The sequence below is a fragment of the Salvelinus fontinalis genome, chromosome 15 (genome assembly GCF_029448725.1).
Source record: "Salvelinus fontinalis isolate EN_2023a chromosome 15, ASM2944872v1, whole genome shotgun sequence".
Taxonomy (NCBI): Eukaryota; Metazoa; Chordata; class Actinopteri; order Salmoniformes; family Salmonidae; genus Salvelinus; species Salvelinus fontinalis.
In genome coordinates, this window is record NC_074679.1 from 27,015,733 (window position 1) to 27,034,002 (window position 18,270).

At 41.4% G+C, this 18,270-nt stretch overlaps 1 protein-coding gene across 3 annotated transcripts in view; it reads right to left on the bottom strand.

Moving 5' to 3' along the window:
- The window catches only part of LOC129811663 (steroid hormone receptor ERR2-like), a 55,850-nt gene extending 54,720 nt beyond the window's left edge, over positions 1 to 1,130 (bottom strand). For all 3 annotated transcript variants that reach the window (XM_055863146.1, XM_055863144.1, XM_055863147.1), the window contains exon 1: positions 670 to 1,130. In XM_055863146.1, coding sequence (XP_055719121.1) covers positions 670 to 947 — 278 coding nt within the window. In that variant the 5' untranslated portion in view covers positions 948 to 1,130. The remainder of the gene's footprint in view (positions 1 to 669) is intronic.
- Between the last annotated feature and the right edge of the window lie 17,140 nt (positions 1,131 to 18,270).

An 18,270-nucleotide genomic window follows, 5' to 3' on the forward strand; every position in this document is an offset into this window, starting at 1 on the left:
GAGAACAAAGCCATCCCAGAACAAGCTCCTAACCCAACAGGACACGTTCCCTGTATTCTTTAGGAAAAACACACTTGCACGTTGCAACGAGCTACTCCTAATTGATCGGCCATGCTCTTAATGAAATGTGCACAGTGACACACATGGCTGACAATGTGCTAAAGGGCTAAGGGTCCTCTCTCCCTATTGAACACAACCAAAGACACACCACAGCACACCTGTCCTGTTGCCTTTAGGGTAACACTGGCAGCAGACAGTCCTGTATGAATTAACAGCCCTCCATAACACATGTAGAGAGAAAGAGTCATAGTGCACATTAGTGTGTTTGTGTGTGTGTGTGTGTGTGTGTGTGTGTGTGTGTGTGTGTGTGTGTGTGTGTGTGTGTGTGTGTGTGTGTGTGTGTGTGTGTGTGTGTGTGTGTGTGTGTGTGAGTGTGAGCAAGAGAGCCAGGAAAAGCACAGTGCATCTTAACAATAGCAGTAAAAAGTTTGGCGCCGAGATCGGCAGGTCCTTTGTAAAGGAAACAAATGCAAGCACTTCTACAAGAAAACACGAAGAGAAAGGAGGAGGAAAAAGAAAGAAAGATTGCAAGAGGTGAACAAAGCTATATCCAACATCACAAAAGACGGGTATGTTAAAAGGAAGGCTGAAAGAAAGAAGTGCACCTACTGGTTATGATAGCTGAGAGGGTCTGGCAGACAAAGTTCTGAAATGTCCATCAGTCCAGTTTTAGCATTCCAGGAATGAGAAGAGGAAGAGGAAATAGGAAACAATTGAGACCCGCTTCTCCCCCAAAATGACAGCAGAGCACCCTCAGAGAGAACGGTGAAAAGCCCCTCCAGAACTGCTTCCCCCAGCCTGCACAGGTATGCTGTATCTGACTGTGTTCGAGAGTGTGTGCGTAAGAGAGTTGAAGAGTGTTTGTGTCTGTGTCTATGGTTGTGCATCTATGTGTGTGTCTGTGTGTATATGAGAGCTCGAGAGAGGGGAGTGGGAGAGAGAGGTAAAGGGGGGCGAGAGACAGCGAGATCGAGAGGAGCGCAGGCAGCGGCGGATGAGCGCTAAGATGCAGAGAGCGTGAGAGAGCGAGAGAGAGGAATGACTCTTTCCATGGTCAGGATAGGGCTCTTTAAGACTCAGTGGCTTGATGAATATGGAACAGCTGCTGTTGTCTCCTAGGGGTAGGACTTAAAGGGACAGAGCACGGAGGAGGGAACCAAACGCTCAATAGAGCTCTCTGCTACACAAAAATACACACACATGCTCACACACAAATACACAACGCCACTGTCATTAGAACAGACAGATGCATATACTTTACAACATGCACTTAAAAGAGTTCACACAACACACTAAAACATGTTGAAAAACACACAAATAAAAATATAACAGCTAAAAACTCACAGGCAGCCATTCACAATGCTAATTTCAAATATGAATACATACACGAGTTGCTGGACATGTATGCCCTATTGATGTTGAAATAAAGCACATATCTATAAAAAATAAAATAATATGATTTCCCCTTGAGCCCACTTAATCACAATTAGTCCAGAAAACAGGAAAACATTTATAGTAAAACAAAAAGGAATTATATTATTAATTCAATTCTACCTTTATTTTCAGATTCACAAAAATAAAGCTTTTATACCAATTGAAATAGCACAATGAATATTTATGTATAAAAACAAGTTTTTTACACAACATACTGTAGTGTGCACAAGAATAACAACAGTTCATTACATAAAAAGTATTTGTTTCAGCAGGTTATGACAGACAACCACAACAAAGCAATGTAACAAAGCAATGCCTTACTGTTGATCCTTCAAATTAGCTTAATTTAAAAGTGCTAACTAACAGCAGTAGTGTATTTTCAGTACACCAGAGACATTTCAGCCTGTTTGTATGTCCCGTCAATAAATCTTTCAGATCTATGCCGAAACAGAGTGCTCCGTGTTTCTGGATAGTCACCCGTTGAAGTCATGGGGTAAGGAATGTTTCTGGATAGTCACCCGTTGAAGTCATGGGGTAAGGAATGTTTCTGGATAGTCACCCGTTGAAGTCATGGGGTAAGGAATGTTTCTGGATAGTCACCCGTTGAAGTCATGGGGTAAGGAATGTTTCTGGATAGTCACCCGTTGAAGTCATGGGGTAAGGAATGTTTCTGGATAGTCACCCGTTGAAGTCATGGGGTAAGGAATGTTTCTGGATAGTCACCCGTTGAAGTCATGGGGTAAGGAATGCTTCTGGATAGTCACCCGTTGAAGTCATGGGGTAAGGAATGTTTCTGGATAGTCACCCGTTGAAGTCATGGGGTAAGGAATGTTTCTGGATAGTCACCCGTTGAAGTCATGGGGTAAGGAATGTTTCTGGATAGTCACCCGTTGAAGTCATGGGGTAAGGAATGTTTCTGGATAGTCACCCGTTGAAGTCATGGGGTAAGGAATGCTTCTGGATAGTCACCCGTTGAAGTCATGGGGTAAGGAATGTTTCTGGATAGTCACCCGTTGAAGTCATGGGGTAAGGAATGTTTCTGGATAGTCACCCGTTGAAGTCATGGGGTAAGGAATGTTTCTGGATAGTCACCCGTTGAAGTCATGGGGTAAGGAATGTTTCTGGATAGTCACCCGTTGAAGTCATGGGGTAAGGAATGTTTCTGGATAGTCACCCGTTGAAGTCATGGGGTAAGGAATGTTTCTGGATAGTCACCCGTTGAAGTCATGGGGTAAGGAATGTTTCTGGATAGTCACCCGTTGAAGTCATGGGGTAAGCAATGCTTCTGGATAGTCACCCGTTGAAGTCATGGGGTAAGGAATGTTTCTGGATAGTCACCCGTTGAAGTCATGGGGTAAGGAATGTTTCTGGATAGTCACCCGTTGAAGTCATGGGGTAAGGAATGTTTCTGGATAGTCACCCGTTGAAGTCATGGGGTAAGGAATGTTTCTGGATAGTCACCCGTTGAAGTCATGGGGTAAGGAATGTTTCTGGGATTTCTGCTGAAGTAACAACAAATCTGACATGTCAGGATTCAGAACAAGTCAAAAAGCACAGAAAACTGAAACCCAACAACACAGAGACAACTGGGAACACACATTTACTTTCAAAAGACAACAACTTTGCATCCGTTGAGGAAAGTAAATCCATGTATTGAGTTGTGCGTGGCCATATGCGCTTGCGGTTACATGTGAAGGACTATTGTGGACATTTCACCAGCTGTGAGAGATGATCTCAAGCCATAACTCAAACTCTGAGAGTCCATCAGCTTCTAAAGCAGCGGAAAATCCAGCCCTGTCTTCTCTGACCGCCGTTTAAAACCGCCTGTGTTTCACTGTTGATCAAGCCCACGAAGAATGTGGAGAACGCAGATAGCATTTCACAGTCAATGAGGGGCTCTATATTACTGTATCCCCATATTATAAGAACACAGCTTAACATGGCATCTTAAAGTAGAAAAGAGCAGTCGAACAATGGCCGACAATTCTGGGATAAGTCAAATAGCATGACTTGACTGTTTTTATCTAATTAGCTCTACTTGAATAAAGCAAGTTCAGAGATGGTGGCCAGTGGCTTACTTTTCATAGTTGATTTAATAATTTCATCATTGAAGAGTCGACAACTTGGGGAACTGAGTACAATGTCTTCCAATAATAGATTACAAAAGAGAGGAGGTTGGCAAATTCTCCCTCCTTACTGTAATACAGTAACAGTATGTCTCTGGTAAAATAGGACTGCCCCATAACTGCGTGTTGGTATTCCAGTTTAAAAAAGAATCCAGTTCTATTAATCAGCTCACGTTTCCATAATCGACGCAAAACCATCACTCAATCCCTCTTGATCATCACAGGCCTACTGATGTCTAGCAACATCCCCATCAGAGCTGCTTTAAAGTAGCACACATAAAAACATCTAGTCTTTCTTAAAAAATACAAAAAATGACTTACAGTACACCAAAGAACTGTTTCCACATCTAGGCCATTGATTGACATGGCTGCTACTGTATATAAAACACAATATACAATCCAAAATCAAACTAGTGTGAATCATTTATAAAATCTTAAACATCTTTTAAAGTTATAATAACACTGACTGAATATTCCAATGGAATAATGAGAAATATCCAGACAAAATCAATGACAAATCAAGACCATGTGTTTTGTAAAAAACAAAGTGCTACCCCATTTCCTTGACCCAGATACAACCTAAAGACACGTGGTGGAGATTTCAGACAACGCTGACAAGGGATTTCATGAATCAGCATAAAGTAGGAATAAAACTACTATCAACCTACTGTAAAATACAACAGACAGTGAGTGAGTGACCTGCGACCTCGTGGCATAGGGCTTTGGCATGTGCTAACGGCATCAACTTTGAGCCTTGTATCAAATAGATGACTGATGTCTTAAGATATTTTGAAACAGACTGTAATTTCATTGAAAAACTTTGGATTAAAGGTCATTCATCCTAATTTGTAATCCATCTGATTTGGTTAAGGGGATGGGTGCAATCCCTTTGGAATGCTTATCAAGAAGGCTCGTTCACTGCTGGAATCCTCCACTGAAAAAATACTGTCTCATTCATTATGCAGCTACAGTACGTAACTACACACGTACACACACAGGTTTTTATATAGTGGATTCGATTACTTACAGGGTTACATATTCTAGTTCGTATTTGGATGTGATGTCTCTTTCAGCAAATATGCTAAATTCATCCTTGTCCTTTACGAGCCTACCAGAGTTGATACTGCCCCACATTTACAACCTGCCTGAATATCAGAGAATGAGATGACGGAATATCATTGAGAAATATTACACTTCACTTCTGGTGCTTACCCAGATGACATTGGCCAGACTGTTGTAGCGTAAGCTCAGTTATGAAAAAAGTGATGTTGTTTACAATGCCCTGTATCAGGTGTGTTATGAAACCTTCCCTTACCACTATAGTGGAAAATTATTTGACAGGGAGAAATTGTGTACAAAAAGAGAAGAGACTGCTCTATGCATTGAACACACTTGATCACTATTAGGCGAGCATATGTGGAAGCAGAGTTATGACAGAAAGTAATACAGCACGCACAATTCATGCCATACAAGAATTTGGACTAGTGTTGCATTCACAGACCTCCCTTATTTCATAGCACATAGATAACCAAAAATAAATGTGCACCCTGCAGATCTGATATAGAGGCTTCAATTTAGACAATAAATACAGCACATATTCTATAAGAATAGCAACATGTTGAAGCAGTGAGTGTGTGTGTGTCACCACAAGATTATGAAGTACTAAAACAAGCATACTTGTGTCTTAATTTCCCGTTGAACAGCTACAGCACCAATACTCCCGAGTTCCATTACATCTCACATGACCTGTTTTTGATCCAAGAAGTAGGCTAGCCTGCTGGTCGCGATGTGGCTAGAATTTGGGGTTCTCAACGACTTCAGCTGTCTCAAAATGATAACAAATGTCTGTCATGCACTTCCAGTTTCTTACAGGGACTGTTATGCGAATTAAACAATAGGCCAAATTGCACAGGCCCAACTGTTTTTCGAACAGGCAATAGCCATAGTAGGCCCCAGTATCTGGCGTTAGACGCTCCGATTCGAACTCCCAGCGCTGCAAGTGTTTCAATGTCAAATACGTTTGTTACTCTGCAAATGTGGAGTTTCGCTGAGCAACTATCTTAATTTCCTCCCGTTATGTACTTCCTCAAAATGTCTAAATAAAAACCTCTACTGTATTGAGCTATTGTAGACTTCCGACCTGTGCGTGGCAGTAATGAGTGATTGGAGGTGCCGAATCACAATTTAACTCACTCAAACTCTGAAGGTAAGATTATACATGAATAGGACCTGGGCTGGCAATTGTGTTGGCCGTTTGGCTTTAGGGGATGTCCTCCTCTCCCTCGCTCTAATCATGTTCTTGTTTTTCATTATGCCCACGAGGCGCGTGCGACGCAGTTCAAGTTGATTTAAATTTCAGCTCCATTGATTAACAGTCCTTCATAAAAAACAGGCAGCCCTCATCATGTCTCTGATTCAGCGCCACAATCAATACAAAAATAAAATCATAAAGAAAAAAATAAAGAAATTGAAAAAAGAGGGCACACTGTCCACAGTTATAAAACATTGAATAGCTTTGTTATTAATAATGTGCACTGTTTCAGAGTACTGTTTCGCAAGTTGGTAGGCTAGGTAGCATACATGCATATAAACTGCCAACGGGGTCAGCAGTAGGCTATAGCGTTATCATTAATAACAGCAGTCAACATCAAATATGAACTTTTAAAAAGTTTGCACTAAATCATTTATTTCAGTGTTTCCACACACAACAACTTCCATCAAAATACAAATAAATAAACAAATCTGACCATCTTTCATTCAAAATATTTTATTGAACCATTAAATTCATAGGCTAATAAATGAAGTGATAGTGGACCTGCCAAAAACTTGTAAATAGCCTTCAGAAAAGTAGCTCAATGATAATAAATGGAAGAGAAAAGTAAGGTGGAGAATACTCTACCTTTACAGACAGGTTATATCAAATCCCTCAGGTGCTACTGTGTAGGGTTGGTGTCTTCAGGTTGTAGGAGCGGCTACCTATATGATTGTGAATGCGCCGTTTTAGTCATACGACAGTAGGCTACATCTATCAACTCCTCCTCCAGCCTTCGCCCTTTTACAGTATATTCTCCATCCCCTGCGGCGACACCAAACATCCGTCGCAGAGATCAAGATGCCTATGCAGCTGAGAAGCCATTACTGACCTTTACTGTTATAGTTACTGAGAAAAAGTCAGAGATCATTTGGATAACTGCCACTGAATATTCGCTCCCTTTCCCCTCCCTCTCGGGGTCCATAACAGCAACGTGTGCCTGGATTAGTGTAAATCTTCACCAAGAAAACAACAGTGACAGTTGACACGCGGTGCAAATCTTAAATACCACGGCAGTTCTGGAAAAGGTCGGTTGGATTCCACTGTTGATGAATAGATAACAAGACAATAGTGGCGTCGCGTCTGTAGCAGTGAGATCAGGGCGTTGCAAAAGTATCACATAGCTAACATTGTGACAGATCTCCAGGAAGTTTTGAGACGGTGAGAGTGGGGTCCAGATGTGTATGCAAATGGTCAGAAACCTTTTTCTTCATAACGGATGACCTCATTTCAGTTATTGTCTGAAAACTTGTAATTAGTTGTTCCTCTTGGAAATATCCCAATGCGCAGAAACTGGTTGATCCAATGTTGTTTCACGTAATTTCAACAAAAACTATCATTGTGACGCGTTGAAGCAACGTGGAAAACTGATTGGATTTGCAAAAAGTCATCAACATAAGCGAATTTCTTATGAACCACCCAACTTTTAACCGAAATCCAATGGCCTTTTTTTGTTGATTTCGAATGTAATTCACGTTAGTTGACAACTCAACCGAATGTAAATAAACAGTTGAACTGACTGACATCTGTGCCCAGTGGGATGCACCAAGAGTTGCTGAAATGAGTGTAAACTATGGACAGTAAGCCACTGTTGGTGTGTCAGCATTGAATTTAATAAACATAAAAGTAATTTCCAATGTTTGATATGTTTGTTATCAAATCTATTGTTTCATATGTTTCGTAGGCAATTGTGTAAAATAAAAATACATTAAAAAAATGTAATGAGTTGGCTAACATAAAATAGCCTACTTTTAAAGACAACAGTAAGGGATGATCATGAAGTCTTCCATTTGACGCTGGCCTTAAACTGAGAAAACCCCTCATTCTGAATACACCTTCCTTGAAGGCTTGTAGGTTAAAGTTGAGGGACTACCAGGCACGTCATCTTCTCCGCTAGAGGGAGTGGTATTTCACCAGATCACCTAGGACGGGGGAGGCACTTTTATTTATTTATAACACATTGTAATTCATGAACTGAAGGAATGACAGGAACCTGCCAGCAACAAAATGCAATTTGTTTCTATAATTTGCCCACTCTAGATCAATAAAAACATAAACCTTTCTATTATGGAAATCATGAAGTAATCATCATTATAAATGAATACATTAAAACGCTGAAGATAAAGACTGGGGTCCATGTTGATAGGCTATTGATAAAGTCATTTGAAAGAGAACATTATGCTAAGTTACATTAAAATGATAATATAGTCACTTTTAAAATATCAATATATTTAAATGCAATTAAGTGAATGTGAAAATGTATTCCAATTGAGGTGCACCAGGGGTTTCAGAAGATCACTTGATGTTTGAGTTTCATGGTAGAAATATAAATTAAAAGATCAGATTATCCCTTCAAAGGGAAAATCTATAAATGCAATTTGTTAAACGCACAGAATCCATCAGGCTGGAGAAATTACAACAGTGGCTCTGTTTAGTTCCCAATAAAAAAACACTTCCTTAGATGGTTACATTTCAAGGTGATTATTGGCTCAGCTTTCAGCAACTCACTCACTTACTAGGCAGGTCAATGAAACCAGTGAGTTTCCATCCTGCATGGAGTTATTATCAGTGCCTTGGTGGGAGCAGTGGTGTCAGAGACTCCAGCCACCCAAGCGGTACCACTGCACCAAGTCTGGAACCAACAGGACCCTCAACAGCTTTTACATCCAAGCCATGAGACTGATAAACACACTGCTAAATAACTAATCAAATGGCTACCCGGACTATCTACCTTGATCATTTTTTGCAGTAATTCTACCCACACACTCACACATACTTACAATGACACCAAACAAACACGTACACATACACACACACACACACACACACACACACACACACACACACACACACACACACACACACACACACACACACACACACACACACACACACACACACACACACACACACACACACACACACACACACACACACACACACACACACACACACACACACACACACCACATACTCTGCTGCTACTGTCTATTATCTATCCTGTTGCCTAGTCACTTTACCCCTACTTATATATACAGAGCTACCTGAATTACCTTGTACCCCTGCACATCAACTTGGTACAGGTACTCCCTGTATAGCCATGTTATTTGTACTTGTTGTTCGTTATTCGCTGTGCATTTATTCCTTGTGTCACAATTTGTTTTATATATGAGTTGTTTTTTTTGCGTTATCTTTAACTCTGCATTGTTGGGAAATTACCCGTAAGTAAGCATTTCACTGTTAGTCTACACCTGCTGTTTACGAAGCATGTGACAAATAACATTTGATTTTATTTGATGAATGAATAGACTGATTTCTTTTTAAACTACTGTGCACTCGTGCTTTTCAGTGTAGGCCACTATTATAATTGTCTTATTTACCTAATATTGTGTATTTCTTCTCCTATTTCTATAGATCTGTAAGAGAGAGCTGGATAGAGACTATAAGGTAAGCTCCGTGCATGGTTGCTTTCCTTTAGCTCTACACTGTTTACTAACTTAATCATGATGATGTTGTAAACCCAGTGAAGTAACTCCCATGTCAAACAGGCAGAGAGAGGAGCTAAGAAACATCAACCATCAGACAGAATCACCATTAGTGATGTCCCGGGATCAAACAAACCAGGCATTAATCTCAACTCCCTCTCCAAAAATTTGCATAATTCAAAGAAAGACAAACATTTTTCTTTCCATGGTTCGAACCAAATCAGAGTGCAGCTTCTCTCCCAACAACTGCTGTCAGCTCGCCTCTAACCCCCATTCCCTAAATTTCATTTGGAAGACATCTCCCCTCTCTTCCCCTTTCAATGAATTCAGTGCACCTCATCCCTTAGATTTACTTGCTTAACAAATATGGACAGGAGACCTAAGTGGTTTTTGAAATCTTTGAATGGACTTTGGAGTGCCTGTGTTGAGCTGGGTGGCTGCAGGGATGTTTTTTCTGCTCCCCCAGACTCCCTGGCTGGGAGATGGCAGTGCTGGGTGGAGAGGCAGTCTGGAAATGAGATAAGGATGTCTGATTCATAGGATCTGACAGGAAATCTATACTCTGCAATGTTTATAATCCAGCCATTACTACACGGCCAAATGAAAGAACAATAATCCAATCATTTACTCCATATTTACCTGAGGCAGATTCTCGGCTTTAAAAGTGAAGTGCTCACTGTGGCGGTGCGGTGGGGGCTGTAAAGCAGCTGATGGAGAGTTGACGGACATGCTCCAGACTAGCAGAGAGTAGCAGAGCATGGACCTCCATGATGGAGAGCAGACAGGCTCCAGAGAGCAGCAGAGCATGGACCTCCATGAGTGGACTGTCCTCTGGAGGGCAGCGTTCTGAGCAGTGGGGGTCACAGTACCTGATGATCTACCTGTATGGTCCACAGGGTCAGAGGTCAGGGGTCGGGTCACCACTGGATATTAAGATACCATATATGTGACTCGTTTCTGGAAACTAGGCATATGTCGCGGCTCACTACTTCACAGGAGACCCATTTGAACGTAAACGTTTTTTGGCAGAAATGCCTTTTGGAAAATGTGAACTTTCATGTGTCTTAAATCAGACTTGTATGCCATCTGTAAATACAAATACATTTGTTAAATTATGAGCCTAGTTGGTTTAGCCACAGAAAAAGACAGCAACATTACCGCTAGCCATGATTGGCTGAGATAATGAGTGGGCTGGACATGCTGAGAGATGAGTTTGGATTGGTCTGCCATATAATGTAGTAGACTTCTGTATATTTGAGCTGGTCAGAATGTGTAGGAATTCCTATCTAACGTGGCTTTAAAAAAAAATGTTTTGCGTAGAACAAGGGCACAAGTGTTGCTCTCTGCTTTCTGAAGGACCAAGTTTTGAAATCAGTTTAATTAGAGTACGATAGCTAAGGAGATGGAGAAAACACCTGTCTCCACATTACATCTTCAAACTAAGGGCAACCATGGCATCTGTGACAGGGAGGGGCATCCATCCACAATGTATACAGGTAAGATACTCCAGCTAGCTACATTTTCAGATATTACACATTTCTAATTTTGACAGTAATCATTTTCATTTCAAATTAAAGTGTACTGTTAGCTAGCTAGCTAACGTTAGCTGGCTGGCTCGCAAGCTAACGTTATGTGTATGATCTTATTATTCGTATCTAAGAGCCATTTGCTTTGCTATTTATAGCCTAATGTTAGCTAGCTAACATTGAACCTGGTTGGTTAGCTACCTGCAGATTCATGCAGGGCAGTAACGTCATGAGTTGCAATTATGGTTCATTGTTTAGCTAGCTAGCTACATGTCTTAACAAAAGACTCCACTATGCAAGTAACCATTTCAATAGAATGTCACTGTGACAACTGTCGATAGACGAAGCTGGTAAATTAGCTGGAAAACTACTCCGATTTCAGAGCACTCTTGTCTGAGTGTGCTAGAGCGCAGAATAACTGACAAATTTACGAATGCTCAACACCCGTTGAATATGGCCGTTGTCAGTAAACGTTGTAAAAAAAAGCGGATATTTTTGCCAGCAGCCCAGTTGCAGTCACCAACTCTCTGGATAACATAAAAGCATCCTAACCAGCTCTGTTAGTGAGCTGTTCTCTCATTTGTGTCTGGAAGTAGCTAGCTAACGTTAGCCAGTTAGCTTGGGCGCTTGACTGTTGTTGTTAGGACAGAATACTCGGATCAACCCTTAAACAGATGGGTGGGGCTAAAGCTTAAGAGAGTGTGAATGATGCTGAATGGGTGTAGACAAAGAAGAGCTCTCCAGTAGCTACCAAAATGTTCAAAGGCCATTTTCTCAAAAGTGAGGTTACTAACTAGTTAGTTTATTAACTTTCAAAGCAGAATTACTTTCCCATTGTTCCTCAAATGCAGTGTATCATACACCATGTTGTAGCTCAGTGTCTCTGCTTTTATGCAATGTAAAAAACACAATTTCAAATAAGACCGAATCAAGGCGGTCAGTCACATATTAAGGTGGAACTGGCAGCTGAACTATAGAAGACACCTGAAATAATGTACCAACACTGGCAACACTTGAACATAATGTTAGGAGAGATTAATGGTTGCCCAAATAAAGACCTGTCTCGTTTGTCTTGGCTGTGTTGTCTAATTATGTGTAAAATTACTGGTCCTAATTCAGATTCCTGTTGTTTCTGGATACATGAGATGGAATGTCTTCAGCTCCATAGATAACTTGACATAGAATACCATATAATACTTAGGGGATTACCAGTCTCCGTAAGCATACATTGATTCCTAAGTAGAGAATTACTTATAATAAAGTATTTCATGGACAGTTGGAGCAGGTCCTCTTTGTGTTAGGGGTGGGGTGGGGGAGGTTTATCTTATTTGGGGAAGTGAAGGGGGCCTGGCCTTATCTGTCAATAAACAGTAATTAGATTTTGTGGCCGATAGCGTCGATTGGTTTCTAATCTAGCTGTCGCTCTGGACGTGTGTAATTAAAATCTTGATTGATAAAGGGGCAGAAACCCGCCCACGCCACCACTTACCTGACCCTACCCCCGACCCCTCCACAGCACACACAGGGGGAGAGATATGAAGGAAGGCCTGGGGAAAAAACGGCACTTCTTATTGATCAGCCCTATCTACTTTCCTATCAATGCCCTCTTCTCACAGTAGAGGGGACAGTACAAAGGTTTCATTTGCACATGTCATACGTGGAACTTCATAGTTTATCTTAAACTAAGAGATTTATCTTACAGGCAAAAATATAGCTACTGATTTGGTCAGCTAAATCTAATCATAACCCTCTTTATCTTCCATGTCTATTGTGACTTAAATCTAAGACAAAATATGGACATGTGTAGCCTACAAAACTAGCCTACAAAAAAACACTAGATCCTTTGTTGTAATTGTGTGTGTGTTTGAGTGCCTGCCTGCATGTGTGTGTGTGTGCATGTGTGTGTCCACTTGTGTGTGTGTGTGTGTGTGTGTGCGTGCATGCAGAGAGGTGTCTAGCCTCAGATCAGCCAAGTGAAATAAGGAGTTAAAACATGGTTGCCACTAATGAGGGGAAGGTTGCTGTGAATGTAATGCAATCAACGGAAGACACCCCTGAGGCCGTGGAGAGGATGAAACAAGAGCCATACACCTTCATCTAGTCCACTGACAGGCCTGTGAACCTGTGAAAACCGTCTGGACACACACACACACACATAGATACACTTATGCACCTACACATTCACTCTCACCTACACACGCACATTCACAAAGGCTGAATGTCTGGTGCATAACACATGAGATAAATAACAGTTACCTTAAACTCAGTGGAATCCTACAGAGAATAGCTGGCAGAGAGGCGGTTCAAAAACACAGCCTCCAGTCTTCACCGTCATCAGACTCATGCAGACACACCAGTGAAGAAGAAAGGATTTGTGCCGACTAAGTTCTGGAGAGAGAGAGAGAAGAGGGGAAAGAGAGAGAAAAAGAAAGAGGGAAAACACATCAAGCTGAAAGGGATCCAACTAAGGCAGTGGTTCCCAAACTGTGGGGTGCGCCCCCCAGGAATGGAGCGAGGGGTCGGCAGGGGGTGCACTGGGGTTGTCCCCCCCCCCAAAAAAAATATATAATATAGATAGAGAGATTTTTTTAAGCAACTCAGTCCAGCTTTAAACTTACTTTTGAAAGTTGTAATAGTAGAATGCACAAGGTGTAATTTCGAAATTGGGTAGTGCATCATTAATTCCTCTTGTCATGTTAGTCATTGCATACCTTAGAGAGCTAGATTATTTATAATTTGTCAGAAATGTCCAGATCAACTAGCCTATTTTTTTGTTCGATTTTGTAGGCCAAGGATTTGTTGTCATAACGAATGCGGGAAGGGGGACCTTAGTGAAAAAGTTTGGGAACTGCTGAACTAAGTCAGCATAGTGAAACCTGTACATCCATGTGTTGCTTCTCTTGCCTCCAACCTGGCAACATGCTTTGGACGTTCAGTATGTCATGTGAGGATATGAGATGTGCAGAATGTGCATATTGAGTCAAACTAACAGACCTCACCTGTGTCTATGGTTTCCCTCATCAGTAAATGGTTAGGGAGCATAGACTGCAGGGTTGTGACCTTTCCTGTGTGACACTGGTCACCTGCCATCACATGCTACAAGGGCTGACCCACAGGAATTAATAATAGTTGCACCCCCCCCCCCCCCCCCCCCCCCCCTTCCCCGTGACAGAGACAATTGTGCGCACACTCACAAAAATGCACAAACACACTCACCATTGTGATAAACCACCTCTCACTCAACCTCATTCCATTTTGGGCTACCTCCACGAGAACATAATAAATAAAACATTTAAAGCGTGTGTGCATGCTATTGTGCACATCGTGGTGGTGGTGGGGGGAGCAGTTAAAAGCGACTCTCAGAAAGCAGTGGTCCAGCACTTAGTTTGATTCTTAATGGAAGGCAAAATTTCCACAGGAAAACTTCCATTGAGCACAAAATGAATTTCCTTAGTTTTCAATTTGGGAGGCTGTGAGTGGGATTGAGATTGATAAATGCTGGCAGAAGCAGCCCATGCGTGCTCTACCTCATTTAGTTGAGCAACGTAATTTCCACACTAAACAATGTGATTTATATGTGATCATCTAAACAAATTAAACATAGACTGTGTAATAAATCTCACTCTAAAAAATATTTTGCTCATTGACCATAAACAAAACACTTATCTTACAAAACATCAAATGTTGTATCATGACTTTATTACTTTGTAGAAATGTGTTTGAATTTAGTTCCATTCCAATTACTGTTTAGACTTCGACTTGTTTCCAACAAAGCAGTGATTCTCTCTTACGTTCTGGTTGAGAATTTTTCCTCTCCCCATCTCCACCAGTGGCTGTGGCGGAGCGTCCATTAGGGCGTTAGGAGTGGTGCCCCACTTGAAACAAATACAAATAAAAAATAAAAAATGTATATGTATTTTTTTACAACAAAATATATATTATAGAATTCAAGGACTATGTTTAAAATGTACATATAAGTGTGGTTAATATGTGTACCTTTTACTGATTCAAATATACAGTATATTGTTCAAAACAAGCTGTTTATTTACCTACTGCTCTGCCATTAGCAGCTCAGGATGTTCGGCCTGCCGCCCAGCGCTTGCAAGCTTTTACAATACTTGCTATTGGGGGGGACTGCAGCAATGAGATTGCAAGATTTCATCACATGATTTTCACAGCACAAATTCAATGGACAGTCCTAGGGCATTGAAATGAATGCCCACGCCTTCTGGGTCTGCTCTATCAGGTACTGAACAGATGGCTCTAAATTGCAATGAACATGTGAGTAAATAATCATGACAGTGGAAGCCTGGGACCTGAACCGGACATCCACACCCATCAACAGTCGAAGGATAGAGGGATGCTCTAGCTAAAACCTTCTCACAGATCTGGTTTGACAAAAAATATGGCTCTGTCACCAATTCGCACCACTGTTTTTTGTTTCTCCAGACGTTAGATGCTAGCTAGCTCGTATACCAATCAAGTCTAACTAAAGTTGCTGGCAAGCTCATCATACTTGTGACATTATACTAGCTAACTATCCCCAGTCAGATCATTTGTGGAAACATGGGCAGCAGGAGATTCTGTTTTTACATGCAAAAGTGAAATAGTTGCATTTATCCTGTTGTTCAAATGCACAGACCACTTTATACATCTTCCCAAACAAACAACCGGCAATTTGAAAACTGCCAGCGGCTGATCAGTGGTATCACACTGGCGTTTTGGGAGGCACAGTGGTAGACCCAGGGAGGGGTGATCAGGGTATCTCCCTGCCCACATGCTGCCCGCTCTGCCCCATCGCAACATTAAGAACGCCTGCAGCACCAGGGAGAGGGGAAGCTCCAGGGAGAGGGGGAAACCAGGGAGACGGGCAGCTCCAGGAAGAGGGGCAGGCCAGGGAGAGGCCCAGCAGTCTTACTGTACGTATAGAGTAGACTGTGCCTTAGGAGCTGATGGAGCTAGGAGACAGGAGATAGAGAGCCATAGAGTGAGGGAGGCAAATCATGGCTCAGGAACAGATTTTCCTCATGGAGGTAAAGAACCCAAATGGAATGTCAATTTATGATAAATTGGTAACCAAGGTTGGCTATGCCTGCAGAAATGTATATTTGAATAGTGTGGATATGGGGACAACGATAGCATAAAAGCATGTGATATTGTAAGATCAGTAAAAAAACACAAAAATTTCACTCTTGCTTTTGTCCTTATCAAATTGATGCCTTTATTGATATCTTTCTAAAAATGTGCACAGAAAGTGCTGTATAAGTTCATTGATGTTAACTGTTATGAGAGTCCTGGAGTATTCACGGAGTGGTAAACACACAGTAATAGATGAGTGTGAAGAGAAGCCCTCATTTCCCCCCTGTGATTAAAAATGTATGTTGCCACACGCAGGCTCTGGTGTGGAACTCCCTGGCAAAGGAGCTCGTTAATATTCCAGACCATGTCTGGCTAATGTCTTAAAGTGATGGATAGGAGGGGAAGCTGCTGTTTGATTGTTCTTCACAGGCAGTCAGGGAGCTGGCTGCGCAGCGCGTGGGGATTTAAGGTGGAGGAATCCTCTTAAAGCTCCTCATTCATTCTCTCAGAAAACTCTGGGCCATTAATTGGCCCTGTCTACATGACTTCAGTGTTCTGAGGGCCAGTGGTAGCCAGCTACAGCACTGAATGTGGACTCTTAGATATTTCAAAGAGCCCTTGTCCCATAAAAGCCATTCAAGTGACATGAAATGACATTCATGTCAAGCCTGGGAGGCACATATACACCGCAGAAGAACGTCTTGATTCATGCACAGCCTATCTACATTGCTGTATAAACCTCCTCTTTAGAAAAAATGTATGATTTACACTGTTCAACGCGTAAGAATGTTTGTTTGGAGAAAACATGGATTGAACAAAAGCAAGTGACAAAATATATGTTGTGGAAATAAATGATTGACTTCATTGTTTTGAAGAGACAGTATTCTCTCCTAATATAATTCAGTGGTGTAATACACCCAGGAGTAACTTTGACGATTATAGTGGATAATTAATATTTCCAAGGGATTCATATTTTGCTACATGTAGCAGAGGATGTAATAACCCTTAGAAACATTTAGGAATGTCAGTATTATTACAGCAAATAAAGAGTGAATAAACCAAGGGGCTGCATGAGTTAACACCATATAGTACATAAAATACACTGAGTGTTTAAAACATTAAGAACACCTTCCTAATATAGAGTTGAACTTAAATAGAGATCATAGCTTTCACCTGGATTCACCTGGTCAGTCTACAGCGCCTTCAGAAAGTATTCACAACCCTTGATTATTCCACATTTGTTGTTTTGCAGCCTGAATTCAAAATGGATAACATAAAGAAAAATCTCACCCATCTACACACAATACCCCATAATGACAAAGTGAACACATGTTTTTTAGAAAGGTTTGCAAATGTATTGTAAATGAAATAAAGAAATACCCCTGAGTCAATACTTTGTAGAAGCACCTTTGGCAGTGAATACAGCTGTGAGTCTCTCAGGGTAAGTCTCTAAGAGCTTTCCACACCTGGATTGTGCAACATTTGCCCATTATTCTTTTATTTTTTTTCAATCTATGTCAAATTGGTTGTTGATCATTGTTAGACAACCATTTTCAGGTCTTGCCATAGATTGTTGTATTAAGTCAAAACTGTAACTCGGCCACTCAGGAACATTCACTGTCTTCTTGGGAAGCAACTCCAGTGTTGATTTGGCCTTGTGTTTTAGGTTATTGTCCTGCTGAAAGGTGAATTCATCTCCCAGTATCTGGTGGAAAGCAGACTGAACCAGGTTTTCCTCCAGGATATTGCCTGTGCTTACCTCCATTCCGTTTATTTTTTATCCTGAAAAACTCCCCAGTCCTTAACGATTACAAGCATACCCATGACATGATGCAGCCACCACTACGCTTGAAAATATGGATAGTGATACTCAGTAATGTGTTTTATTGGATTTGTCCCAAACAAAACATTTTTTATTTAGGACAAAAAGGGAATTGCTCTTCCACAATTTTTGCAGCATTACTTTAGTGCCTTGTTGCAAACAGGATGCATGTTTTAGGCTTGCCATAACAAAGGGGTGTCGTGGGGGACGGCATCAGCCAGGGAACCAGGAACCACTGGCCTGAGGAGGGAAACATGAAAAGATGGTGAGATCCGGTAGTTAGTGGGGAGTTGTAATCTGTAAGTTACCTCGTTGACCCTCCGGAGGACCTTGAATGGCCCCACAAACCGGGGACTCAGCTTCTTACAGGGCAGGCAGAGCGGAAGGTTCCTGGTGGAGAGCCAGACGCGATCACCAGGATGGAACA